Source organism: Epinephelus fuscoguttatus, linkage group LG21 (genome assembly GCF_011397635.1).
Source record: "Epinephelus fuscoguttatus linkage group LG21, E.fuscoguttatus.final_Chr_v1".
NCBI classification, from domain to species: Eukaryota; Metazoa; Chordata; class Actinopteri; order Perciformes; family Serranidae; genus Epinephelus; species Epinephelus fuscoguttatus.
In genome coordinates this window covers 11,899,635-11,925,432 of record NC_064772.1, presented here as the reverse complement: position 1 = coordinate 11,925,432, position 25,798 = coordinate 11,899,635, and the positions used below count along the sequence as shown (strand labels likewise).

Genomic DNA, 25,798 nt, shown 5'->3' with positions numbered 1-25,798 from the left:
TTAAGGCTTCAAAATGGTAGTCTGCAAACCAGTGGGTAATGACACGATGGCAACATCCATGACTTTCATAAAGTCTGAGATGTTGCAGCATATCTTCTTTCCCCAAATCTGGTTGTCAAGAAAAATATAAAAGTAAAATATACTAACACATCACTCACATATAAGTGTATACCTCTTCCAGAAATGTACTCTATTTGATTCTGTAGTCTGAACTGTCTACCTTTTTTTCTTATTTCTTTTCTGTTCTTTTCATCTTTTTGTGAAGCCAATGTGGCAAAATCTTTGGTATGAAGACTGATGGATAAATATTTTTGTTGATATTGACTGTAGTAATGGTCATTGCTGTAGCAGTGGTGATACCAGAGATACACTCAGTCCACAAACAAGATAGTTTACAGTGTCCATGTTTGTGAATTGAGAAAATGCATCAGGGCCTGTAATCATGCATTCTTACTCTGACCTCATCACATATCAACATTTGGTCATGGACCTACCACGTCGAGATATCAGTGAAAGGTACCCTGGTTGCGTTGGTTCTTGACATTCTGGGACGCAGTGTCAACTTCAGCCTGTTGAATGCATTGTCTGTTTTCAAAATACACTTCCGTTTTCACAGGAAATGTAATGTTTGCATACAGTCTCTTTCAAAATACACACGCTATGTCAGTACAAGACTGGGAATTGATGTTTATTTTTTTTGAACAACAAATGTACATGGTTACGTTTAGCCACAAGGACATGGTTGGGTTTAGAAAAAAACACCGGCCTCCCAAGTAAAAGTCTGTGGTTGTTAGGTGCCCTTTAAAAATAACAGCGACCGTCCGCGTATCATCCCAACGTGAAAGGACAGCTTTTTTCGTCGGTGTCTGACGATGCAAGTCACTGACAAAGTGCCGGTATTCACAACTTCGGAGTGAGACTGGGTCGATGTAATCCATCTTTGGGCTGCCAAGTCATGTGGATCTATGTTCCTTATTATCATAAGTTTGTCCAAATACCATTGCTTGACCCACCTAAGCTGCACAGGTAACACAGCACATCCTTTAAGATGGCACCACCATTTGATACATTTAATACAGTGTGACATCAACCTTACATTCTCAGTAAAGCACAGACACCATAAAATTCAAATTCATTTCAAACACACCATTTAAATACACACTGGACAAATGATTTCCATGTTAAGGGATGTAATTACAAGTGGCATTGATTAAAGTATAATACATTTAACAAATGGTCACATTATAAGGTTTTTCCTGCAGCTCATTCCTGTTGAAAGCAACATAATACAAACTGCAACACTAGAGAAATGCACTGTGTTCTTTGTTTATATATACCGTTTTATTCTCTGACCTTGTCTCAACTGTATGTCTATGAACAAATATTTCTGTTGCTTTGCAGCCAAAAATAAAATGGAAAAAGTTACCCCACATATAAAATGACAGCTGCAGCATGGACACTGGCAGGCTTACCATGGGGATTAAACATCACACATTAGAAAGACAGTCCTGTAGCTGAAATATCACATCTTTGATCCTCATACCAACCAAGGTGTCCATCAACTGCCATGTCTTGTCAGAGTTTCCCTGGGCAGGAGACCGAATCGCTCAAAACAGTTTTTGAATTCAGTGTTAAACATGAAACATCAGGCTGAGAATGATCTTATTAGAGACAAAGGAGCTCCTGATATATTGTCTTTTGCCTTTTATCCCCCCACCACGTATATGGAGGTGAAATGAGTCATATTATGTAGCAGGAGATGATATGATGAGCATTGATGGATGAAATTAAGCTGAAATGAATTGCAGGAGGCATCTGCTGTAAATACGCTTGTCTGGTCCGATGATCAGAAGCCTCACTGGTGTTAATCAAAGGCCTGCGGGAGTTACGATGGTGCTTTGCTTTGTTATTTTACTCATGTTTTATTTCTGTCTTAGCTACGCTCTTTATTCTTTTAAAGGTGAACGGTTCCAGCCTGCAGATAAAAGCTGTTAAGACACGGTTAGTGATCAAAATGTGTTGAGAGAACAATGTATATTATAACAGCTTTTGTTGTCAGAAGAGGAAAGAAAATCATTCTTATTTTTGTTACCCTTTTGTCTTTATCTGATTTTTTTTCTAACTGTGGAATGTCTCACAATTTGGTTTTAATTTTATTTAATTTTTTCAAAATCTGGAAACTCACCAAATCTACATCTGCACATTTGTCCATCTGGATATGAATCAGTCCATCTGTCTTGCCTACCCTACCCTAGAAGAGTCTGACACCCTCTCACATCTAAAGACTGTGAGGTTTTAGTCACAAACCATAGCTTTGCAGAGACTGGGAATCTTAGACTATTTGCAAGACTACAACTAGGTGTCTTTCTTGCTCCTGGTGGAAAATATTGACCCCTCCCAAACTCCAGGCCTGCTGGGCTTTGAAGCAAATTTTTGTAGTGGCCAAACAATGGAATTACAACCATCACGTGATGCCCTGTGGCCGAGAAGGATTTTTTCAATCAGCAACACTCTCGTCATAGATTTGACCATTTATTGCAACAAATGCAAATACAGTTATGTTTGGCGCTGAGGGCTCCATTCTTGAGGTGCTCCCTGGATTAGACAAGCAGCATGCTATGCCAAAACAGGGAGCGTAATACAGAAAACCCCCTGGGTATATAAGAGTGGGCCCAAGCAAGACATTGAATACCATTTTGACCTTGGAGCCATGTTACACTGCAAAAACTCAAAATCTTACCAAGAATATTTGTCTTATTTCTAGTCAAAAAGTCTAATTTCTAGTCAAAACAAATCTGATTACACTTAAGATATAAGACTCATCACCTAAGAAGTAACTTGTTTTTACACAATTTTCACTTGTTTCAAGCAAATTTTCTCTTGAAATAAGTAGAAAAAATTTGTCAATGGAAGTAAAAAAAAAAGTTCTTATTACACTGACACATTTTTCTACTTTTTTAAGTGAAATTTTGCTTGTAACAAGTGACAATTGTCTACAAACAAGTTACTTTTTAGGTAGGACTCTTAATCAGAAAGGTGGAGGCTGGGGTGGTGGAGGTAAAGATTTGCTAGCAGCAGTGGTGTGGCAGCATTGGTGTAGCAGGGATCAGGAAGCCATATTTAAATGGGCCGCCTTTTGTGGGGATGGGCTGTGATTGGTGTGTGACTGATAAGAAACAACAATCCAATTAGCTGGCTGTCAGCTGGGTTCAATTTGGGACGTATGACTACCATGTCCTGCATGTAAATCTTCATTTCCCATATGCTTCGATGACACAAGAGACGTCTGTAAATCAGGTCACTACCCATTTCATTATCAGAATTTTATCCATTCAGTCCAGTAACATTTGGAAAGTCTAGAAGAGCAGCAGTGGAGCAGCAGCAGCAAGCAAGCAGTTGAACTTTTGAACTTCATGCACCACTGAGCAGCTGTCATAGGGATGAAGTGGGCCCTGCCTCCAACGCTGTATCCAGTTCTCTTTATACATCTATGCCAAAATCCCTTAACAATTCCTTACATGTTCCCAAAAGCACATGACACAAGTTAAAAGGTGTTATGTGTGGACAGTATTATATCTACAAAGATGAACTGTTGCCTCAACTCACTACCAGCCTCTGTGGGTTAGCTGCACTATTTTAGTAGATTTCTAACTAAGATAAGTGCAAGTAGGCGTACTGTAAAACTTCAATTGATAGCCCGGGCTATTATTTAAATCACTGAGGACTGTGTCTGGGAGAGACGTTTATACAACTCCTTTCACACAAAAACTGTTGCTCAGCAAAGATGGAAAATAAAATCAAATTGTTTATTTAAACCAGTATGAATATTACTTGTATAGAAATTAGGCTTCAGATAACATCAATTATGAATCATTTATTTGATCTAGCTCCGACAGACAGCATATCAGAGAATGAGAGAGTTACAAGGATTACAGCATACTGATACAACACCACTTTATCCTGTTAAAATAATACTTAACAAATTGGATTACTTTTTATGAAAAACCCTTTTGATTCTTTTGATCTGAGGATCCTAATGGACTCAAAGTATATGAATAACTTACAGGGTAATCGAGGAATCTACACATAATTTGAGGTCGCCAACAACCTGCTTTTATACATCAAAACTTCTTCATTCATTCTAACCGCTTCATCCTCTTGAGGGTCGCGGGGGGGGGCTGGAGCCTATCCCAGCTGACATCGGGCGAGAGGCAGGGTACACCCTGGACAGGTCGCCAGACTATCGCAGGGCTGACACATAGAGACAAACAACCATTCACGCTCACATTCACACCTACGGACAATTTAGAGTCACCAATTAACCTAGTCCCCAATCTGCATGTCTTTGGACTGTGGGAGGAAGCCAGAGTGCCCGGAGAGAACCCACGCTGACACGGGGAGAACATGCAAACTCCACACAGAAGGGCTCCCACGCCCGGGATTGAACCGGCAACCCTCTTGCTGTGAGGCGAAAGTGCTAACCACCATACCACCATGCCGCCCATCAAAACTTCTATTTAAAAAAAATGAACTGCTAAGCAACGAGACCAGGCATCTAATTGAGACAGGCCTTCATTTGTCAAAATGTGTGGCCACACTGGGCCAGTAAAAGGTACTTGGCTTTTAATTGAAGTTTATGGTATATATAGATACACACCAAATTACACACTCACTCCTCAGCTCCACAAGTATCCCCTCTTTTTCCACAGTCCAAGACAACCAGGACTCGTTTACGTTCTTGCACCTCCCCAAAGCCCCCTCCATGTTTACAGTCTACCCAGTTTGCTGCTTCCTGTTTGGTACTGGAGAAAGAGCACCTACTGATTGCTGATAACGTGATGTTAGTGAACTTTAGCACGAGCCTAGACTAAAAACTTACAATAGTATTAAACATATTTGATTTTATTAGAACGTCCAACCAAGAAAAAGACTGACCCAAGACAGCTCAGCTCAGAGTTTTACTGACCACCTTACATCAAATAATCAAGCTCATGGGAGTGAGCCACAGCTATAACAAAACTTTCAGGATTTAATCTGACATTGGAAGTTTGTCTGCAACAGTGAAATCACTTGAAAAATTGTTTGTTGTAAGGATGGCTTATCAAACATAATATTTCTGATGATACCTCTCTCTAACTGACACTCATACTTTTGGACTCATTTTAATGTGCTGTAGTTTAATGCCAGAAGAGCCTCATACATTATACTATAGTTGTTATATGGCACTAAACGCTTTTGGTGCTAATTTTAAAAACAAAACAAAAGGATGACAGGAAACTGTTTGAGCACTAGGCTGAAATGGGAACAGTGGTGTATTTTTGTCCTGTTTTAATATATTTTTCTACAACCTCCCTCTCCTATGAAGAGGCATTATTGTTAAGTCACTGCGTTTCAGACCTTTATGAACTTTTATAAAGCTTATAAAGCACTTTTACTGTTCACTCGAGGATGTTGTGGAAAGAAAAGCCTGCAAGTGTAAAATGTCGAGTGGTTTTCTGTGATAAATACACACGGCGCTGCTCAGTTTTCCTTGTGTTAACATTGTGTTTTATTTCTTTGCAGGTGAAGATGATGGCCTGGCTCTCAAGGGCAAGGTGACTGTTGCAGACCTCTTCAGAAAAGACTTCAAGGTTCACGACCCTAACGCTAAATGGATAAGCAGTAAGTTATTCGATTAAACTAAAGAGTTACACAGTTTATTGTAGGACTGGATTTGAAAATGTGCTCCAAATATTTTTATTTGTGCATTTTAAGAACAAGAATCAGACATTTTTCTCAGGTATTGGCATCTCAATTCTGGGAATGGCAAGAGAAAGAAATAACCGACATACTTGCCCTCTTTTTACCAATGTGTTACCCTAACAACTTCGTAAGGAAGAAGTGTTCTTCTCTGTCTTCTAGTTGCTTAAATTTGCTTAAAGCATCTTAGAACTAACAAAACAAAATGCGTTAATTTTTATCCTGGTCCCTATTTTCTTATGTTTTTGTATGAGTGACTAATCCAGAGAAGATTTTTTGAAATTGGTCCAGTATTGAGAGGGACCGCTGCAGCCACAGCAGTGAAAAAGGCTGCGATGTAATCCCACAGGGGGAACTGTGCACCTTAAATTTACATCCATTAAACATGCTTGTTTTTGCCACTGACAGGCTCAAATTGTTTTGTAAGTGTCCAACAATATTAATAAAAGGACCTTACAGATTAAAGAAAAGTTTTCCATCCCTTTTGTTTGTCCAAGTTTTGCTGAAGGAAACGTTCATTAATTTTCCCTAACCACTTATCCTGTTAGAGGTCGCAGCAGTGCTGGAGCTAATCTCAGCTGACACTGAGCGAGAGGTGGGGTACACTCTGGACAGGTCACCAGACAGGGCTAACAAATAGAGACAGACAACCATTCACACTCACATTCACACCTTCGGCCAATTTAGAGTCACCAATTAACCTGCATGTTTTTGGATTGTGGGAGGAAGCCGGAGCACCCGGAGAAAACCCACGCTGACACGGGGAGAACATGCTCCCCCACCCAGGGATCGAACCTCCCCCCCTGGGACAGCATGGTGCTGCAGTGGTTAGCATTGTCGCCTCGAAGCAAGAAGGTGAAGAAGACTTCTCAATCTGAAATCTCGCAGCCTGTTAAAATCAGCTAAATATTCAACCAAGACATTGAAAATCTTTTAGATAACACTAACTTATGCCTTCTGTACTCCAACACCATACTCTTCAACTCTCATTAATGCTTCTACTGAAGAGACTTTTCCTTGAACAAGACTTAGTCACAATAACAGATCAGAGAAAAGGTTGGAAAAAACATTTTATTTCTCTGTAAGGATCCTTTCTGTATGTTGTCAGTCACTTATGATAATAATCTAAGCCTTTCAGTGGCAAAAACAAACACTTCAAATGGAAAGAAAAAGATGGTGCACAATTGCCTGTAAGGATTGCTGTCTGTTTCATTCCCCTCAATACTGGACCAATTCCAGAAAGTTGTTGTTCCCATTAGTCACTTAGACAGAATAACATGGGAAAATAGGGCCCAGGTTGAAAAATACCAGTTTTACCCTTTAAAAGGTGACTTTTTTGGGGGGGTTTTTTGTTGTTTTTTTTATTGCAGAAAGCTTCATGTTGTCTTGTTGGTCAAAGAGAGTCTTCTGTACTAGTCGCTGACAAATCAGAATCAAGAAGGGTGTCTCTTACAAGTCAGAGGGAGACGACACCATAAAACAGAGGAAAGCAAATTACACTGAGGATAAATTGGTCCTGAAAAAGAACTGGCATCTCTTCTGTTGCATTTTAGATGGAGAGGAGCAGATTTATTGTAGCGCAGATAAAACAAAAGCATGTTGTGATGACAACATAAAACTGCACAACCAATCTGCTCCAACACATCAAGAAACAGGACAGAGTTACATGAGGAATACATAGTGATCAAACGCAAGTTTAGCTTCAAAACCTCAAACGCCTTATGAGTTTCTTGAATTGTAATTGGTAATATTGCGCTTATTAAAGGTTTTGATGCAACTATTTTGAAAAGATTGTTTCTAATTACAGTTCTTAAAGTAAGAATATTGCTACTAATGATAAATTTTCTGTTTTTAGCTTTTTAACAAATGACAAATAATAGTAATATTCATGACAATGATATTTCTTTTTTTTTTTTTTTTTTTTTACACCATCTGTCCCTTCTCTGTCTTTGCAAAACTGTGTGTCGCTGTACATTGGGTATGTGTGTGTCCTTGCTGTCTGACATTCCTCCAAACGATTTATTCCATATGCTTCAATAGCTAACCAATTACCTGCAACCACAACCCTCATTTTTCTGTGATCAGTGACAGTTTGTGGATGCTTTTGTCACAATTCATCGCCACCAATTTTAAATGCTTGTTTTTAAACAGCAGGTGCTGTCACAGTATAAACACCGACGGCACCGCAGGGAGCCAATGAGAGAAAATTATATACTTTACTTTACATCAAGGTAAAACAGCGACTTGATGCAGCCTCACACGTCTCCGGGCCGTATTGAAGAGAATGATCACAGCACCAAGATGTGAGGGGTCGGTACAGCTGAAGGATTAATGAGGTGGATTTTGTCTTCTCTCATGCACAACGAAGCTGTCTCCTCCAATCTCAGCATCTGAGATGGCTCTTAGAAGCAGCGCAGCTGTTAAATCTCGTATCCTGAAATTGCAAAGCCTTCCCCTCTGCTATCGGCTGTAATTAGAAAGCTGAAAACCCGTATTTATTATATTAGTGACAGGAAGATGGCATTCCTGTGGATGATGAGCTGGGTAACGGCCTGATTTCAGTGTTTGTTTTAGCTACAGGTCCCCATATGTGCTTAAGGATGAGACGTCTCTCACGTGGCTGATTTGTCGCCGTTCGTATCTGTGACACGCAATAGTTGTAAACAATTTGATCATGCTCGAATGAGCCTGGGTAAACATCACAAACTGAGTTAGTACTGTACACATCTGGAAGGTAACATCTGTTGTGTTCTCAGCGAAAGCTCAAACTGAAACATATTTCTCAGAGCAACAGAGCGGCTGAATTGCATGAGATCATTGTCATAAATTGTGGTTATTATTTACCTAAAATATTCCCTTAAAGGAATAGTTCAGATCTTTTGAAGTGGGGCTGGAAAGGTTTATTACCCATAGACAGTATATTACATACAGTAGATGTCGGTCGGCACGCTCCTAGTTTGGACTAGCAGGCTGGAGTCGGACATGGAAAATGAGCAATCAACTGCTGTGGAGGGGTCAAAAATAAAACATGTTTTACCACCTAAAAAATTCCAGTTAAAGAAATCAATATAAGTTTAAGTGTTTGCCATATTTACAGTATTTTCACAGCTTTACCTCACCTTCAGACCGTGATAACTGAGATCTGGGGGGAAAGGTAAGCTGTTAATATTGCTCTCTTCAAAGCCAGACTCCATTGAGAAAAACAGTAATTTAACATGGCTGGACGCAGGAGCTGCAGGTCCACTGCTGCCTCAAACTGTTATTTTTTTATTGTGTTATTGTGTGACTTTGGCGTGATATGGGTTTGTTCGGATTCACCAAAGTCACACAATAACACATACTAACAGACTGAAAGAGGCAGCGGTAGACCAGCAGCTCCTGTGCTCAGCAAGCTAAAATGACTGTTTTTCTCAGTGGACTCTGGTGGCTTTCACAAGAGCTCAGATGGGAAAGGAGTGTTGTTAACAGCTTCCCCGTTGGAAAGGGCTGTTTGGCGGAAAGGTAAAACAGTGAAAATACTTGCAATATAGTGTACACTGACATGATGTGGATTTTTTTAAGTGGCTAAAATTTGTTTTGCTGCTGCCCCCTCCACAGCAGTAGCTTGCTTAGCGTTTGTGTCGTACCCCGGACTGCTTCTCCAAACCGGGGGTGTGCTAACTGACATCTACTGCACTGCATGTACTACCCTGACTATGAATAAGTAGCCCATAAAACACTAGTACAAAAAAATCTGAACTATCCCTTTAATCTATAAGGCTGTTATATAAGATGCACAAAGAAAAGAAAGCAGCTTTCTAATAATCCATACATACAGCAGCAGCAGCCATGAAACAAGACTTGACTTTAGAAAGCAGTCTGCTCTTTCATCTCCTCCTTTTTGTGCTGTTGACAGTGCCATCCTTGATCTCGAGGTATTTTTAGTGTATCATTAGACACAGCTGACAAGGAGGAGAGAAAGGGGGAGAAAGAGGGAGAGAGATCCATCAGCTGATTATTTCGACTTCGTTAGTGTGTCGTTTTTACTAGACCCGGTGCTCGACCAACCTGCATGCTTTCAGGGCTGTCTATAGGATTTGCAGTAATGGCTTCCCCGTTCGGGAGCTGAAATTGAATTTTTTTTTTTTTTTTAAACCTAATTGAGCCTGGTTTTATGTTTTCTCTTCCCCCAGCTGTCTGCACCTATCAATCAATTCCCTGGAGACAGACTGAATATAACCTCGAGAATCCTAATGATCATATATTAGGCTATTTTTACCAGGAAAAATTGCTTCCTCACGTCTTGTCCAGCAGCATTAACTTAGATATATACTGTACTTGAGTATCATTAGGTGCAGAGACTGTGCTCCCTGCCTGTCCAGCCAATGGATCATCATTTTAAAGGATAATTTAGGTTTATTAAAAGTTAGGTTTTATTATAGTAGTTTGGCTACCCTACTTATCTGTAATAACATTGTACTCAAGTAACTCTCTCTGAAATTTGGATATGCAGCAACATTACTAAATAGAAGTCAGACAGAGCAAGAAACAACCATTAAAACAATCACACAGGTTTTAAACGCTCAGACCAGAGACAACCCTGTAGTGACATTGCAAGGGTTGTGTTGCCTCAGGTTCCAGTGAGATGATGAAATATGATCCAGGAGGGCCTTTTTAAATAAAAGGTGCATTTCTTTAAAGGCTTATCAGATGCCAAAATACTTATTATACTATAAGCAAAGGTTAAATTAGCAACATTTGTTTTATCTTCTATTCTATCTACTGTTTCCATTACAAACAAATCTGCCATGATGATACACTTTCATGTATTTGATTGGTCAGAGGGCATCCTGGATCAGGTTACACCCTCCCCCCACAGCTCTCCCCTCTTTGTCCTCAGCCCCTTCCTCCAGATGAACACGGGCATATGCACAGGCTTTCACTGTTTCCTGTATATTCATTTATTTAATCATATTTCACTGCACAGTTGCTCACCCCCTCCTGGCTGTGCTCTGTCTCTCTGTGTTTATCAGACCAATAATGAGACAAGAATAAGCTCGCGTTAGCCTCCCCACAGTCCCTCCGCCTTGCTCCCTGCTGCTGTGGACAGCTTCTTCAGGACGAGAGCAGCACCAGTTCTGGAAATTAACCTTCAGTCGGCAGCTGTAGAAACTGAATTTGGTGCGAATCCAACCCCCCAGTGCCAGGTGTCACAGTGGGCTGATGACCAGCAGGAGCGCCCAGTGTAACCTGTGTAATGGCAGCAACAGAAAGTTTGCTAATGCAACAAGGAGCCCTGGACTCAGGTTGCTCCAGCCACTGACTGAGGGTCCATCTCCAGAGCTGCTGCTGTTGGCTACATTAATGTGAACTTAAAGCTGCAGCCGTTAGCTGGTTAGCAGAGGGTTAAATTATTAGCAACATTTTCTCTTCTATCTCTGAAAATCTCTATCTCTGAAACACTTAACCAATACTGACCCGTGTTTTATTTTGTTTATTATCCAAATTTGTTTTTGACAAGTCTGGCTTTCTTTTTTGGGTTGCTTTGCAGTGTAGGCAGTTGTTGCTGATGCTGGAACAGCAACTTTCTCAACAGCATTTTCTGTCATTGAATCAGGCTTTCACAGAAGGGACGTGCACACACTTCTGCATTTGTAGAACAGCCAACTGTAATGCCCTCTCTCTGAAATAACATATGATTGGCCGAAGTCCTTCATCACGGGTTAGATTTTCTAAAGCTTGGAAACAGAACCAAGAGAAGGTGTGGAGGTCTAGCTTTCCCTCAGTCCACTTGAATTACAATGTGCTCAAAGTTTATTATGGGATTTTTGTCCAATGATGCCAAAAATAAAACTGCCTTCCCAAGCTTTAGTGAGGTCACTGCCCACACAGATCGGATCGTTTGGTCTTGGTCTGGTTGGACTTTGTTGTAGCGATGTTGCCATGTCCATAGACTTCAGTTATTTACGATGGCTAAAGCAACAAAATGCCCAAACTGTAATAAAGTGAAATCATCCTTTTATCTCATGCTGTATCTAACTCAAGCTGTACGAACTACGTCACCCTGCATCCTGCATCAGTATTCCCGTCATGTTCTGAAGCCATCACGATAGGTCTCCCCGGTTTGGTAATTGCACCGTTAGCAGACACTGCTGATATCTCACATACGCCTGTTTTTTACCACTCCATCTGAATCAAACAGACACAGCATCAACATCATTCCAGCACCACCAAGGTGAAGCCAGCCCTGTGGGACACAATGCAGGCGCTCTGAGCAGCTGCTTGCCATTTTAATGGCCACGTTCCTCTTGTTTGCCCCTCCAGGATGCCTCGTGCCTCGTTGATGTTTGTTAAATATGGTGAAGGGGGAGCCATTTGTAAAGCGGTCCAAACGATTGGGACCGCCTCAAAAGTGTTATCGTCGTGACTTTGAAAGGGACTTGTGACTGTGATTTAGATAAGTGAAGTGTGGCGGCGATGTTTGTTTTGTCTGTGTGCGTAGACTCATGCGAGCTTGTCGCAGAATTACCTTGTTTCTGAATGATGCATAACCTCTCATCTCTAATGTTTATGTAAAGCAGTCACTTTGGAGATGATTAGCCAGTTGTCTCACTCCCTTATTGACTTTTCATAGCTCTGCTCCCATGACACAACATGAGTAATGATGTGGATGCCATTTGTTAATGGAGTTCTGCAATGGATCTTTTTCTTACCAATGAGACATATCAAATTAGCCCATACACTCACTGTTAGCATCCAGTGCTCATTCAGTGTCACAGACAATCAGCTTTTGTAAAATGGTAACATTATATGAAGCAGCAGGTGCAAATATCCCCTTTAGAGATGGCCCAGTTCTACCGCAAGCATGACTGATGCTTAATCTGAGAGGATGTCTCGGCACAAGCTCCCATTTTGTCGTCTCTTTCAACCTCCAGAAAGCAGCAGAAGTAGCGCGACAGCTTGTCTTTTGACAGAAACAAGCTGTCGCAATATACTGATGTTGTTCAGTGTTTTTAATACCCAGGGAGGAATAGAAATATCTACATCTGATGCAGAACTGAAGAGGAGAAGCAGACTTTGGAATTATACGTTTGCTTCAGTGCGTCTCATGACAAATTCAGCAGTCTCATAGCTCCTTAGCTGCTAACGTCGAAAGAACATCTGAAGAGTTGGATGTCATCTTTGATCCAAGTTTTTTTAGCAACCGAAATTGAAAAACAGCTATTTCAGTCATGTTTTGTCCAATTTAAGAATCCTGCCACAATTAGATTACTTCTTCCTCCCAATGACAGAGAAAATCATACTTTCTTTTATGGTTCTTGTCTTGGTTACTGCATAGTGTTGCTTCCTCTCTTAAAGAAGCATTGGGACAGTTCCACATTCTGCAAAGTTTTCAGAAAGCTATTGAGCAGAACTTCAAGTAGGGACTAAATTGCACTCATTTCTACAATCTCAGCTTCAGTTAATAGTGTAACTCAAGATTTCTCTGATCAATGGTACAGACTCTTTATCCTCTATACCTGTTAAGGGCCAATGCTCAGGCTCAAGAACTCTCTCTCTCAAGTCTGTCTGCCGCTGCAAGGTCAAGAGCTAAACAGAAAACATGACTTTTCGGGGATTTCACTGGCAATTCTCCAAGGTTTTGAAACGCTCTGTCTGCAGATCTTCAGCTGGCTATATGAGTGTTTGAATCACAGCTTAAACCCCTTTGCTAAGCCCCATGGTTAACAGGAAATTTAAATCTGTGAGCTTTGAATTCCAAGGCTGGGTACTGAACCTGAACCCTCACGAAAAAGGCCAGCGTCAGATGTCTGGTCAGACTGTTAAGTTATTCTTTGATGAGATTGCTCCAATTTTAGATCATACTTTTCCCAACTTTAGATGGCATTTTGTTTAAACAAAGGTCCTACACTGTGGGTTGGAAAACTTACTGAAGTTTACTGGAAAAGAAAAAGAAAAAAAAAAAAACAATACCGTTGTTATCAGCTAGCTGGCTGATAACAACGGCTAGCTGGCAAGTCAGTTTATTGGTTAACCTGCTAGCTAAATGATTAAGATTTATTATGTTAGTTGGTCCTTTTTTGGTGTTAATAAGTTGATTATTTTCTTATTCTATCTATTTTCTACTTGGATCTCTTCCTCATCTAAAATCACATTTATGCCTCTGCACCAGCGACAGCAGTGCCCACAGGCATTATGTTTTTGGGTTGTCCGTCTGTCCACACAAACGTCCTATTCTGGTAACGCAATATATGAGGAACGCCTTGAGGGAATTTCAGGCCCCAGGAACACTGCGCAGCCTTGTTTCTAAATTTTCCCAGTGGCCTGTCTTGGGATAGCAAGGAGTGACCTGCCCTACTCTGCCTTACTGCCTTACTCCCAGGCTAACCAGTCTTACTTTTCTTGCCTAAACCTAAGCAGTCGAACCAACAAAGGCAACAAGTGCTGGCCAGTCATAGGGAGAGTAGGACGGGTCTCTACTATCCTAGAAAACGTAAATTCGCTTACAGGTGCTGGATGAGCAGTTTCATTGAACTGTATTTAGTAATAATTATACATCTTTGGGGAATTCCTTTAAATTTGGCATAAACGTGCCCTTGGACTTCAGAATGAACTGATGAGAATTTGGTGGTCAAAGGTCAGTGTCACTATAACCTCACAAAACATGTTTTTGGCCATAACTCAAGAATTAATTTGCCAATTATGATAAAATTTCACAAAAACATCTAAAAGGATAAAATGATGAAGTGATGACATTTTATAGCCAAAAGGTCAAAAGGTTAACTTAACTGTGGCATCTTCATGTTCTGCAAAAACACTTTTCTGGCCGTTATTCAGCGTCATATCTCAAGAACAGAAGGGGAGACATTTGTTCAGACACTGAATTGGTGGCACTAATCTTGGTAAGTCTCCTCAGGAAGAACAGTCTGTTTTGTCCCTTCCTGCTGAAGTGGGATTTGCTGTGAGCCCTGTACAGTTTTTCCTTTGATTTGGACCTCAAGGTACTTGTTTGGATCCACCTTCCTCACTTCCTCTCTGTGGGTGACAACCAGGACAGGAGGTCTCCTGTTTCTCTGGTTGTCGTGGGTTTTGCTGATGTTGAGCTTCAGTTGATTGTTATTGCATGGTGTGATGATATCTATCAGAACTCTGTAAAAATAGTCTCTAAGTGAAGACAGCATGTTTCTCACAGGAAATGATTCAGTGACCATGACAGTAGAGTGATAACTTCCATTTAAAAAAAAAAAAAAAAAAAAAGGAAAAAAAAAAACTTAATACCAGTTATTGAATCCCTTCAAAGTCTTCACATGTATTAAATGGACAGACATGGATGTAGACTTGACTGGTTAGTGGAGGCAAAGTGGAGGTGGTAATTGTAGTTGTGATTGCTACTATTATAGTAGCAGCAGCAGCAGTAGTAATAGTGTTTTCATGCATTTAGCAAAATAGTACAGTCTGGCACCGACATAAACCTGCCTAAAAAGCACCAGTTGTGCTGTCTGTTTCTGCCTGCAGAGAGGAGAGAAGACAGAGATGGTGTTAATTAACAACAGAGATACACACACACACACACACACACACACACACGCACGTAAAAATAGACATGCTCGCACAAGCACATAGACACATATGATTAACTCATATCACAGCGGTGCCTGGACAGCGTGATAGTGTGTGGTTTTTGCTGCCTTTTCTGCAAATGTGCTGCTGCTGCTGCCATCATTAGTCCATTAGTCATACTTCTTCTGTTCTGTATGCAGAAGAACTTGTGTTGTTTAGGCATAAATGCAGTCAATGCATGATGTAATATTTCTGCAGCAGCTACCACTGTATGTTTTATACAGACACATTGCACTGCACACTGCAGCTCAGTATACAGTAAGTTCCCTCTACAGTCCACTTCCCTATAATGCCCACTGCACACAGCATTCACATCCAAGCCGTAAAATGGACTTACAATCCTTTAAATTCACTTTAGCAGTCTTATCACTGAGAAATCCTAGCTTAACTGTGTTTGCGTAATGCAGCAGAAAGGCTGTGAGGATCCCTTCACAGCAAGGGGCCTGCTCCATAATTTTGCTACAGTGATTCTACAAAACCATTAATTTAGACTCCGCATGTATCTTTTTTTAAGAATCCACATGGTTTGGGGTTTATGAATGATTTTTGCAAATAACTCAGATATTGAGGTATTTCAACTGAGAGGTATCTCCTTGGAGAGCTTGCATAATAACGTTGAAATTGCGTTTCTTGTTGGCTAAACAAGAGAGTCTAATCACTGCTGTGATGTTTAATGTCATTATTATTATTGTTATAATTGTTATTTTATGTGCGCTAGCCTCCCTAATGATCTTAATTACTTTGAGCAAGAGCAGAGCCTTTTAAAGTTCAGTGATTGGTTTGCAAGGAAACACACCACTGCTACACTCACACACACAGGGAGAAGAGGAAGTTAAAGCACACGAGGATGGTGGATGGTGTATTAAGCAGCGACAGAGATTGTAGATTTATGAGGAGAATACGAACAGCTGGCACTGATGAAATGACCGTCACCTCAGACGCAGTGAGTCAAATCAATGACACAATGACTTAAGGATTAATTGCAAATTGAGGTTACAGGTTACAAAAAGCACATGAGGGTTTTTTTTTAGCAGGTTGATAGAGGGTTTCTGAGGACACTTGGGTGCTCCCTTGGGAGCCATCTTGGAGGGAATATGGAGTTAGATGGGCAGTGGGTGAGTTTTTTAGAACTTAATGTTTAGCCAATTCTCTCCTCAACTGCTTTCAGGGGTAATAGACTTAGAAAGATATGGCCTGACTGTACCAGCCAGACAGTTTGTCCTGACGGATCACAGTGTTCTGGGAGTTGAGTTGCCTCACTGGTTTCAGTTGGTTTCAGTTGTGACTCATTTTACGCTGTTACATTAATGTCATAATGCTATCATTTGTTATTGTGTATTGTTCATTATAGATCTGAAAGCCAAGATGAGCAAACTGATGCTAAACTTGACTTTTCTGGCTAAATTACATTGTAGTGGACTAAAAATACCAACACTACTATAAAAACAGATGCTCTCAATTGCATTTACACAGAATGCTGTTCAGCCTTTGTAGATCTGTACACATCTGGAGTCACGTGCCATGCATATAACCATCATATCACAGCATAATCTTACTAGATAATGACGAAAACTCTGTCTGTCTGTGTGTCTGTTCCACGTTTTTCTCCTCACTGACTTGGTCAATCCATGTGAAATTTGGCACAGTGGTAGAGGGTCATGGGAGGATGCCAATGAAGCAATATTACATCAATTGGCCAAAGGGGGGCGCTATAGCAACCGATTGAAATTGCAAACTCTGAATGGGCATATCTCATGTCCCGCATGTCGCAGAGACATGAAACTTTGCACAGAGATGCCTCTCCTCATGAGGAACAAATTTGCCTCAAGAACCCATAACTTCCGGTTATATAGATTTTCCGCCATTTTGAATTTTTTGAAAAACACTTCAAATCGATCTCTTCCTAGGAAGTTTGACCGATCTGCATGAAACTCGGTGAACATAATCTAGGGACCAATATCTAAAGTTCCCTCTTGGCAAAAGTTGGAAAACTTACTAAAACTGAGCTTCTATAAGGCAATGAATATTGCGGAGGGCGTGGCTCATCACATAAAGGTGTAACATCTCAAGGGTTTCACCGATCACCACACAACTTTGTAGGCATATGACCACACATAATCTGAGGGGACCCCTCCATTATTGACCCCATCAAACAAAATGGGGGCGCTAGAGAGCTAATTTCTTATTTAGGCCTAACCGCCACATAGATTTTTACTAAACTTGGTAGATATGTAGAACAGGACGCCTCAAGGTGACTGGAGAAATTTAACTCTAATTGGCAACTGGGTGGCGCTATAACAACAGAAAAATGCTTAAAAATGGCTAAAATGCGACTGATCGCTGTGGCTCCCCCTGTGGCCGAATGTCTTTTTTTTTTTTCTTCTAATTTTTGGTATGACTAAGTCATGGTACGGTATGCTGTACATAATCACAGAAGTTGACAGTGTCTCATTCTGTCAGTCAGTCATTCTGTCTGTTCCATGTTTTTCTACTCACTGACGTGGTCAATCTATGTGAAACTGCACATAGGCATTGAGGACTGGCATAGGTAGAAGGTGACAAAGCTACCAATGGGTATGGAGTAGTAATAAGGTATTCTTCATTGATGTTTCTTAACTGCATCTGTGTTTCTGGGGCATAAGTGCTTTTTTAACTCAGCAAATCTTGAAGCTGTTTATAATCATCATTACCTTGCGCAGCTCTTCTTGCCGTGTCTGTTCAAGTGGTGATCTTCTTAGGTTTGGGTAAATTAAAATTCAGCATAATTAATTAAAAAATTAGTAATTTAATTAGTTTCAAAGCTGACACAAACAGACCTGTCTGCATGGCTTAAAGAACGTCACTGTGAGCAAAAACCTCAGGCATCACACCTTTCTCAATATTCCAACATTTTTTGTAATATGGCTACAAGATGACATTAGATTGTGGAGTATTCCTTTATATGGTCATATGTTACAGGCAAGCTACTGCAAGTGTTTACAAGTGTTTAGCCTGCACTGCTACATGTAGCTTCACACTAACTTCAGGGAAACAATGTTGTAAATTTCTCACCAATTTTTGAAAATATTCTTTCTTGAGCATGTCCAGATGTGAAGATTGTGGTTTAGAAGTTTTTACTGGTGATTTTTCACAGTAAAAAGCCACACTATACTCCATTACAGTCATTGACCCAGCTGCAAGTACACTGCTACATGTTGCCACATGCTAACATCAGGTTGCTAACGTCGATTTTCTCCCTGATTTCTGGTCGTATACCTGCTGGAACATGTACAGTTGTGTTTTGAATTTTTTTTTGATTAGCGATTTTCATGGTAGAAAGTGCTGCTCTTCTCAAGTAGGCCTACAGTCATTACCCTGGCTGCACTGACGTTGCAGAGAAGTTTTGTCTAGATGATGATGCAAAAACTCCTGCGGAATTTGATGTTCTGTATTTCAAGTGATCATTTTAACCCACCTCATGATCTTTCTTAACCCTTATCAAGAGCTTTTTGTGCCTAAACATAACCAGGCCTTAACCACAGCACTGTCACGCCATAAAACAGTGACACAAGAATATTTTGAAGTGGCTCGCGATAGTTTCACAAATCTAGAGTAACCATCTAGCCACAACCATACAGAGTTGCAGATATGCCAAAATGTATTTTGGGTTTTTAATACAGATGGCGTCATGGGTCCTCTTTAATATCAAAGGGGAATTAAGCAGCAAATACTGTGTGATGGTGGGCTCTGTAAGTACTGTAAGGACTTACAGTGCCCAGTAAGGACTGGGCTCTGTAAGGACTGAACTGTAAGGACTGAACTGAATTGTTTTTGGTGGCTTTCTTTTTTCTTTAGAAGGGTAGAACATCAAAGGTATTTGAGTCATCGATATGAAAGGGGGCTTCAGAAATTTTGAAGGTGGTTATTTCCAGAAGGCTGCAGCTCTTTGAACATAGCGCAGACCTGATGGTCAATAGCTTGCTCTTTTTAAGGTCAGAATTTTACTTGGACCTCTGATGCTTTGAGGTGTGGACGATCCAAGTAAACCAAATAATGAGACAGAAAAAAAACATCATCTGTATTTTAGAAGTTAAGCAGCATGAAACAGCAATGACTGGGCAATGAGCCAGGTTCTTCCAACCTTAATGGTGAACTCAGAAGCAGGAGAGTCAGTGAGTAATGAAACCAGCAGGCACATGCTGATTGGCATCCCTGATAAACATAAATGACTTCCACTGTGAAAACTGGCCAGCAGCAGGTTGGCAGTAGCCTTGGGTGGTTTCACATTTTGTCAGCAGGTTCATACTTGAGGTTTCTGCTCATTTGTTTGCTCTGCCATTCATTTATTCGCATGCTCATTTATCAAATGGGTCAGGAATAGAATTCTGATTCTGCCTGTTGCAACAGTAGAAAAAAAACACACACAGCCATTATGTGGAGTTCCCTCTCAAGAACATCCACGAACGAACTAAATTACTAGAAATATATAAGGGGGAGATTTTTAATTAAAACTCCCATTGAATTTTTTATGAACCTATATTTCACGGCACATCTAAGCCAATGGGTGGCAAAGATTTAAGACTGTATTACTGCATTAGAGATTTCATTTTATTTAGCCACAGACAGACACCATAATTCTTCCCCAGTAGCTTGTGTCGCTTTTATCAGACCAGTCATCATCTGCAGCCTTGAGCACCGACAAATGACCTGGAACCGACAAGAAAAATCCAGAATTTAACACCGCAACCCTGCCTCACCTCTCGGCTAATAATACAGCCTAGAGAGGAACTAAAATCTATTTCATTCACCAGAATGTGTTTTGTAATCACAAGGTGATGTATTATGTGTAGGTTAGGGACATTTAGGTATTATTTCCATTCCTACTGAGACATATAAATCATTTCTCTATTATGGCTTTCTATTTTCATGCTGGGGACAAGAGAGAGGTCCAAGAAATCTGCTTCGTCAGTCTACATTTTAGACTGAAAGCGAGACAAAAGTGAAAAATACATAACCAGGCATTTTTCTCCTTAATAATCCAACCAATCAGCCTTTTTTATGATTTCTTCTATCAGAACATGCCTGTTGGAAACTCTCTTGTGCCCACTTGGAGTGTTTTTAACCCTCTCAACTGGAACAAAACGCACTCCAGAGAACACTGAATGTAATGAATGATGTTACTTCAACGGTGCCTTAAAGAAAGGGCTGAGTGGAGAGGAGTAGATTGAACAACATTGTAAAAAGCCTAACTCTGAGCGAATACAGTGCAGCAGAAGGTAATTTCACTTCAAGAGTCTACAAAAGTTGATTTTCCTTGAAGTAGTATTAGCCAGTCTTTCTGCACTGCTCTGTCTGTCTAATTAGGCTGTCATATTGCACACGAGGCAAAAAGGCTTGGTTGAGGCGTTAATGAAGCCTACAGTAAAATGAAGCCATTGAAGTATGAGCAAAAAATCTTGTTTCCCAGGTGAGGAGAAGGACGTAGTGGAGGATCTGAGTGTAAGGTGAAAGGATAATTTTGTACAATGTGAGTCTAAAAAGGTATAAAAAAAAAAAAAGTTGAAACATGATCAGTCAGACCAATGTAGGCTACCTGTAGCTCCAGAGGCACATGCGGCTCTTTAGCCCCTTTCTAGTTGTGGCTTTTACCAAAAATTATATAGATATGAAAACAGTTATTCTTTCAACATTTTAATTTAAAAAATAAAATGTAATGTAATGTAATGTAACTGGACTAGCGCCAAGCAGACAAGGGCAAGCAGCCAAGAGAAAGACAATACATTTTTACACTGCCTATTCAAGGCGGGAATGTCGCAGCTCTCACCATTCTGTATATAAGGCACATTTGCGGAATGGGAGGACAGAGTTGTCGTGCCTTTGAGCTGGGAATGGAGGTAGTAGCAGTGCCGAAGCAATGTCTATATAAAGAGACAGCCAGCAGGACGGGATCATGAGCAGCATGGGCATGACGTTTTGATAATGTGTTATGCGTGCAACCCACTATGAGAAATTTAAGAAGTAGCTATTAGCAGTTGGCACCTAACTCAAAGAAGAAGAACAGCAGCCGGAATTGTATGCAAATTAGTAAAACAATGAGGTCCAGGAGCTCCTTACCCTCGGAGCAGAAAATGAGATCAGCTGCCATATAACAGAGATTACAAATGATTGTTATTGCCAAGTTAGGCCATTGTTATGGTTTGTAAAGTGCTGCCAATGCAAAGGTTATAGGTCACAGCAGAGGTCGACGCGGTTGTGTTGCATGTTACACCCATCACACCTGTTTTGATTGCCAAGGTGGAGTCTAAGGTCCCATTTATACGACAACGACTTCAACTGAAAACGGTAAACTTTAATTGCGTTTTGGCTGATCATTTACATGTCAGTGGCATTTTGGGTGCCTGAAAACGCGACGTTTTGAAAACGGGTTCCAGAGTGCAATTTTTTGAAACGGCACCGTCTCCGTTGTCATGTAAACTTGCAATATGCAGTTCCTCTGAAAACGGAGACTTTTCGCACATGCGCATCAGCTTCCAGTCACTAGGCATGCGCGAGAAAGTCGACCATCACAACAACAATGGCGGACTCCCGAGCTCTGCTTGTACTGCTCACCCTATTGAATTTATCAACGCTTCCCCAGCCTAGTGTAGATTTACTGTAGCAACTCCACCTTGTCGTCCGTCCAGACAAACATTCGTGCGGTTGCCATTTTGTTTGTTTATACATCGCCGCTCTGTAGAAGGAAGTGTAAGCATCACACCGCCAACTACTGGCCTGGCATGTACAGTACAGGCCAAAAGTTTGGACACACCTTCTCATTCAATGCGTTTTCTTTATTTTCATGACTGTTTACATTGTAGATTCTCACTGAAGGCATCAAAACTATGAATGAACACATGTGGAGTTATGTACTTAACAAAAAAAGGTGAAATAACTGAAAACATGTTTTATATTCTAGTTTCTTCAAAATAGCCACCCTTTGCTCTGATTACTGCTTTGCACACTCTTGGCATTCTCTCCATGAGCTTCAAGAGGTAGTCACCTGAAATGGTTTTCCAACAGTCTTGAAGGAGTTCCCAGAGGTGTTAAGCACTTGTTGGCCCCTTTGCCTTCACTCTGCGGTCCAGCTCACCCCAAACCATCTCGATTGGGTTCAGGTCCGGTGACTGTGGAGGCCAGGTCATCTGCCGCAGCACTTCATCACTCTCCTTCTTGGTCAAATAGCCCTTACACAGCCTGAAGGTGTGTTTGGGGTCATTGTCCTGTTGAAAAATCGTCCAACTAAACGCAAACCGGATGGGATGGCATGTCGCTGCAGGATGCTGTGGTAGCCATGCTGGTTCAGTGTGCCTTCAATTTTGAATAAATCCCCAACAGTGTCACCAGCAAAACACCCCCACACCATCACACCTCCTCCTCCATGCTTCACAGTGGGAACCAGGCATGTGGAATCCATCCGTTCAGCTTTTCTGCGTCTCACAAAGACACGGCGGTTGGAACCAAAGATCTCAAATTTGGATTCATCAGACCAAAGCACAGATTTCCACTGGTCTAATGTCCATTCCTTGTGTTTCTTGGCCCAAACAAATCTCTTCTGCTTGTTGCCTCTCCTTAGCAGTGGTTTCCTAGCAGCTATTTGACCATGAAGGCCTGATTAGAATAAGAGATCAGACAAACTTCAAGAGAATGGTAAAATATTTACCCAAACTGGTTTTTGTTTTTTTTTTGTAAAAATCCATAATTTACAGACCAACTTCCTCGTTTCAACTTACCAAGTTTACACAGTTCCCATGTGGAATGTGGGATTGTTATAGACTTTTCACATTGTTTTACCTTCTTCATTTCTAAAGTTAACTGTTGAGTTTTTATGTTTATGTATTATGTCATGGACATGCATTTATAAGACCCAAAACACCATTGCAGTGGAGGAAGATTAGTCAAATAACATGACTCTGGAGTTATGGAGTTATGTTGAAGTGAGATTATCAGACCTCTGTAGCCTGCTCCTCATCTCTGCTTGAGGCTATCAGATAGCAGCCAATAACATACCACACCCAAATCTCTGACAGAGCTTTCTGTGGTTGAGTTGCATTGTGGGTTATGTAGGCGCCAGGTGATTACAAGGAAGAAGAATGCACAGAATAAAAGAGACGATATCTCAGATTTTGCCGCATGGACTATAATTCTTCTTTTAAAGCTGTTCATTATGAGTGTAATAATGTGACAGGAGTACAATGTGACATCAGTGTCAGGATATTTTACCAAAAACTGTAGCCTTTAGGTCACCATAATATGAGCGGTAAAACATGGACTTCTTCTTCAGTCGTACCTAAATCATCTAACAAACAAAACCATTTCTCTTCAGAGAGACAGTAAAACCTGCCTGTTTCTGTAGCTAACAGTAACATAATTTGGCACACGGAGATCTGCGCTTCTACTCTGTGGTTGTTTTTTTAATGAGAGAATATATTCATTATAACGGTTTGGCTTGTTGACAACCTTTGTTGTTGTCTGACCACTTGTGTTTCTTGCTCTGTTTGACTTTGCTGTAACTATGCTGCCATGTTGTCAGATCTCAGAGGCTGGTGAGTACAGAGTTATAATGAACTGAAATGTTGCCCACAACTGTGAAAATTAGATTTACGTTGTAATAGACAAAATGAGCCTATAAAAGCAGTAGCTACACAGATGAAAGACTGTTCCATAAATTTGCTTCTATAAAGGGAAGTCCATGAAGTTGAATGTACAAACTCAATACAGAGCTGCTTCCCTTCTCTCAGGCTTTCTCTGCCTCGTTTGAGTGTGTCGCCTCGTATCTCTGCCTCCCTCTCTTTTCCCTTCCTGGCGCCCTCTCTCTCTGCCTCCATGGAGTGAGGCTGGGTTAGGGCTGTGCCCAGGGCAGGAGGCTGTATTAATAAGACATACTGCTGTGGAAAGGTATAGATCAGAGGAGAAAACAGTGCCCTGGGCTAATGCACAGCGAGTGAAAGTAGAGGGGAAAGAGAAAGCAAGAGAGCTAGAAAGAGATAGATTGAAGGGAAGACACAATGCCTAGGGTACTGTGAAAGAATAGATGGCTCTCGGTCTTTGAAAGAGCAGAAAACAAAGAGTTGGAGAGGTGAAGGAGGGATGATAAGGTCTAAAATGATGAACTCAGCAGGAGGGTTTATAAAAGGGCAGTGATGGGAAGGATTTGAGAGATCTGAGGTATATGTGAGGTGTCTTGGGGCATGTGGATAAAGGAGGAGATCAGCGATTCGGTGAGAAATAAAGATGGAGAAAAAGGTGCCTTAAAGAGATGCAGGTCTCAGGGTTTAAAATGAAGCCTGACTGTGAAAACAAAGCAAGTCACAAAGCAAAATAAAGTCCAGTCAATCTCTCTGACCACCGATTTGTCACCATATTGTCTTTTTTTACACGTTCGAACTCCCGTCGTCTGCGATTACCATTTCATATATAAAAGTAGACAGTTTATCAAGATGCCAAACGGAGTCAAACTCAGTTAATCGACCATGGTGAAGAAAAGTATCCCTCTTTTATTTATCACCATGATTTCCATGAAGGAGTCCATTTTATACCCTTGTTAGTATGCCAGTGGTTTTTAACAAGGAGACAAAAGCTGTTGAGGGGGCGTTTGGCTATGCCAATCTAAAAATGTCTGAAACTGCTCTCCCCAGCACGTTCAGAATTAAAGCCATTGTGATGGTAATTTTGTCACCTCTAATGGACAATTAGATATGCTAGCAGATAGAGAGCACTCTGCATAACAATCTCTGGGTTCTAATTACCTCGCCAAATGGAGTGGTTGCTCGTGCGCCTATGGATCACTAAAGCAATAAGACAGAGGAGCGCAGATAGATTGAAGGTGAAAGGGGGCAGTTGCTGTATTAAACTTATCCTTCCCTGATAAAAGCCTGATGGATGAGGAGCTGTGTGAACTTTCATACATCTTTCAAATAATGGCTCCCTTCAAGGCTTTCCTCCAGTGGCTTAAACTCGCTGTGTTTGCGCTGGAAGCTTTTGTATTCAGGCGTATTGAAAGCTGTACGTTTACTATGGTGTTAAGTGGGTCAGATTCCTGAGAACCTTTGTTAAACCTAACATATAGTACTTTGGAACAAATGTCAATGTCTCATTCTGTACAGTTCATAAAGGACCATAAAGGTGTATTAAAGGCCCTGGAAACTTATTTCCACAAGTGATGGAGTTCTACATGAACACGGCTTAACTATTAAGTTTGAACTGTTGTGTTTTCTCTAAGCTCTTCTGACTTCTTCCAAGTGGGCGGGCTCAATTGGAAAATGGTGATGTAAAGTACCTTTATGCACCAATCAGAATAGGCAATGTTCAAATCTGTTTTCTGCCAATCTGATAGAGTTTTTGGCTGTTAAAGGAAGTAAGGTGTTTTCCCCAAAACTTTAACTTGTATTGTTGCAAAAGAAAAATATGTAAGACTGGAATCTCTGGGAGTTTTCAGGAGCTA

At 40.8% G+C, this 25,798-nt stretch overlaps 1 protein-coding gene across 7 annotated transcripts in view; it reads left to right on the top strand.

Annotated features, from left to right (window-relative positions):
* Positions 1-25,798, top strand: part of LOC125882060 (dipeptidyl aminopeptidase-like protein 6) — a 341,554-nt gene that overhangs the window by 262,204 nt on the left and 53,552 nt on the right. For 6 of the 7 annotated variants that reach the window (XM_049565694.1, XM_049565693.1, XM_049565695.1 and 3 more), the window contains one exon: positions 5,563-5,661. The exons of the other annotated variant lie outside the window; for it this stretch is intronic. In XM_049565694.1, the coding sequence (XP_049421651.1) occupies positions 5,563-5,661 (99 nt within the window). The remainder of the gene's footprint in view (positions 1-5,562; positions 5,662-25,798) is intronic. 7 annotated transcript variants of the gene reach the window in all.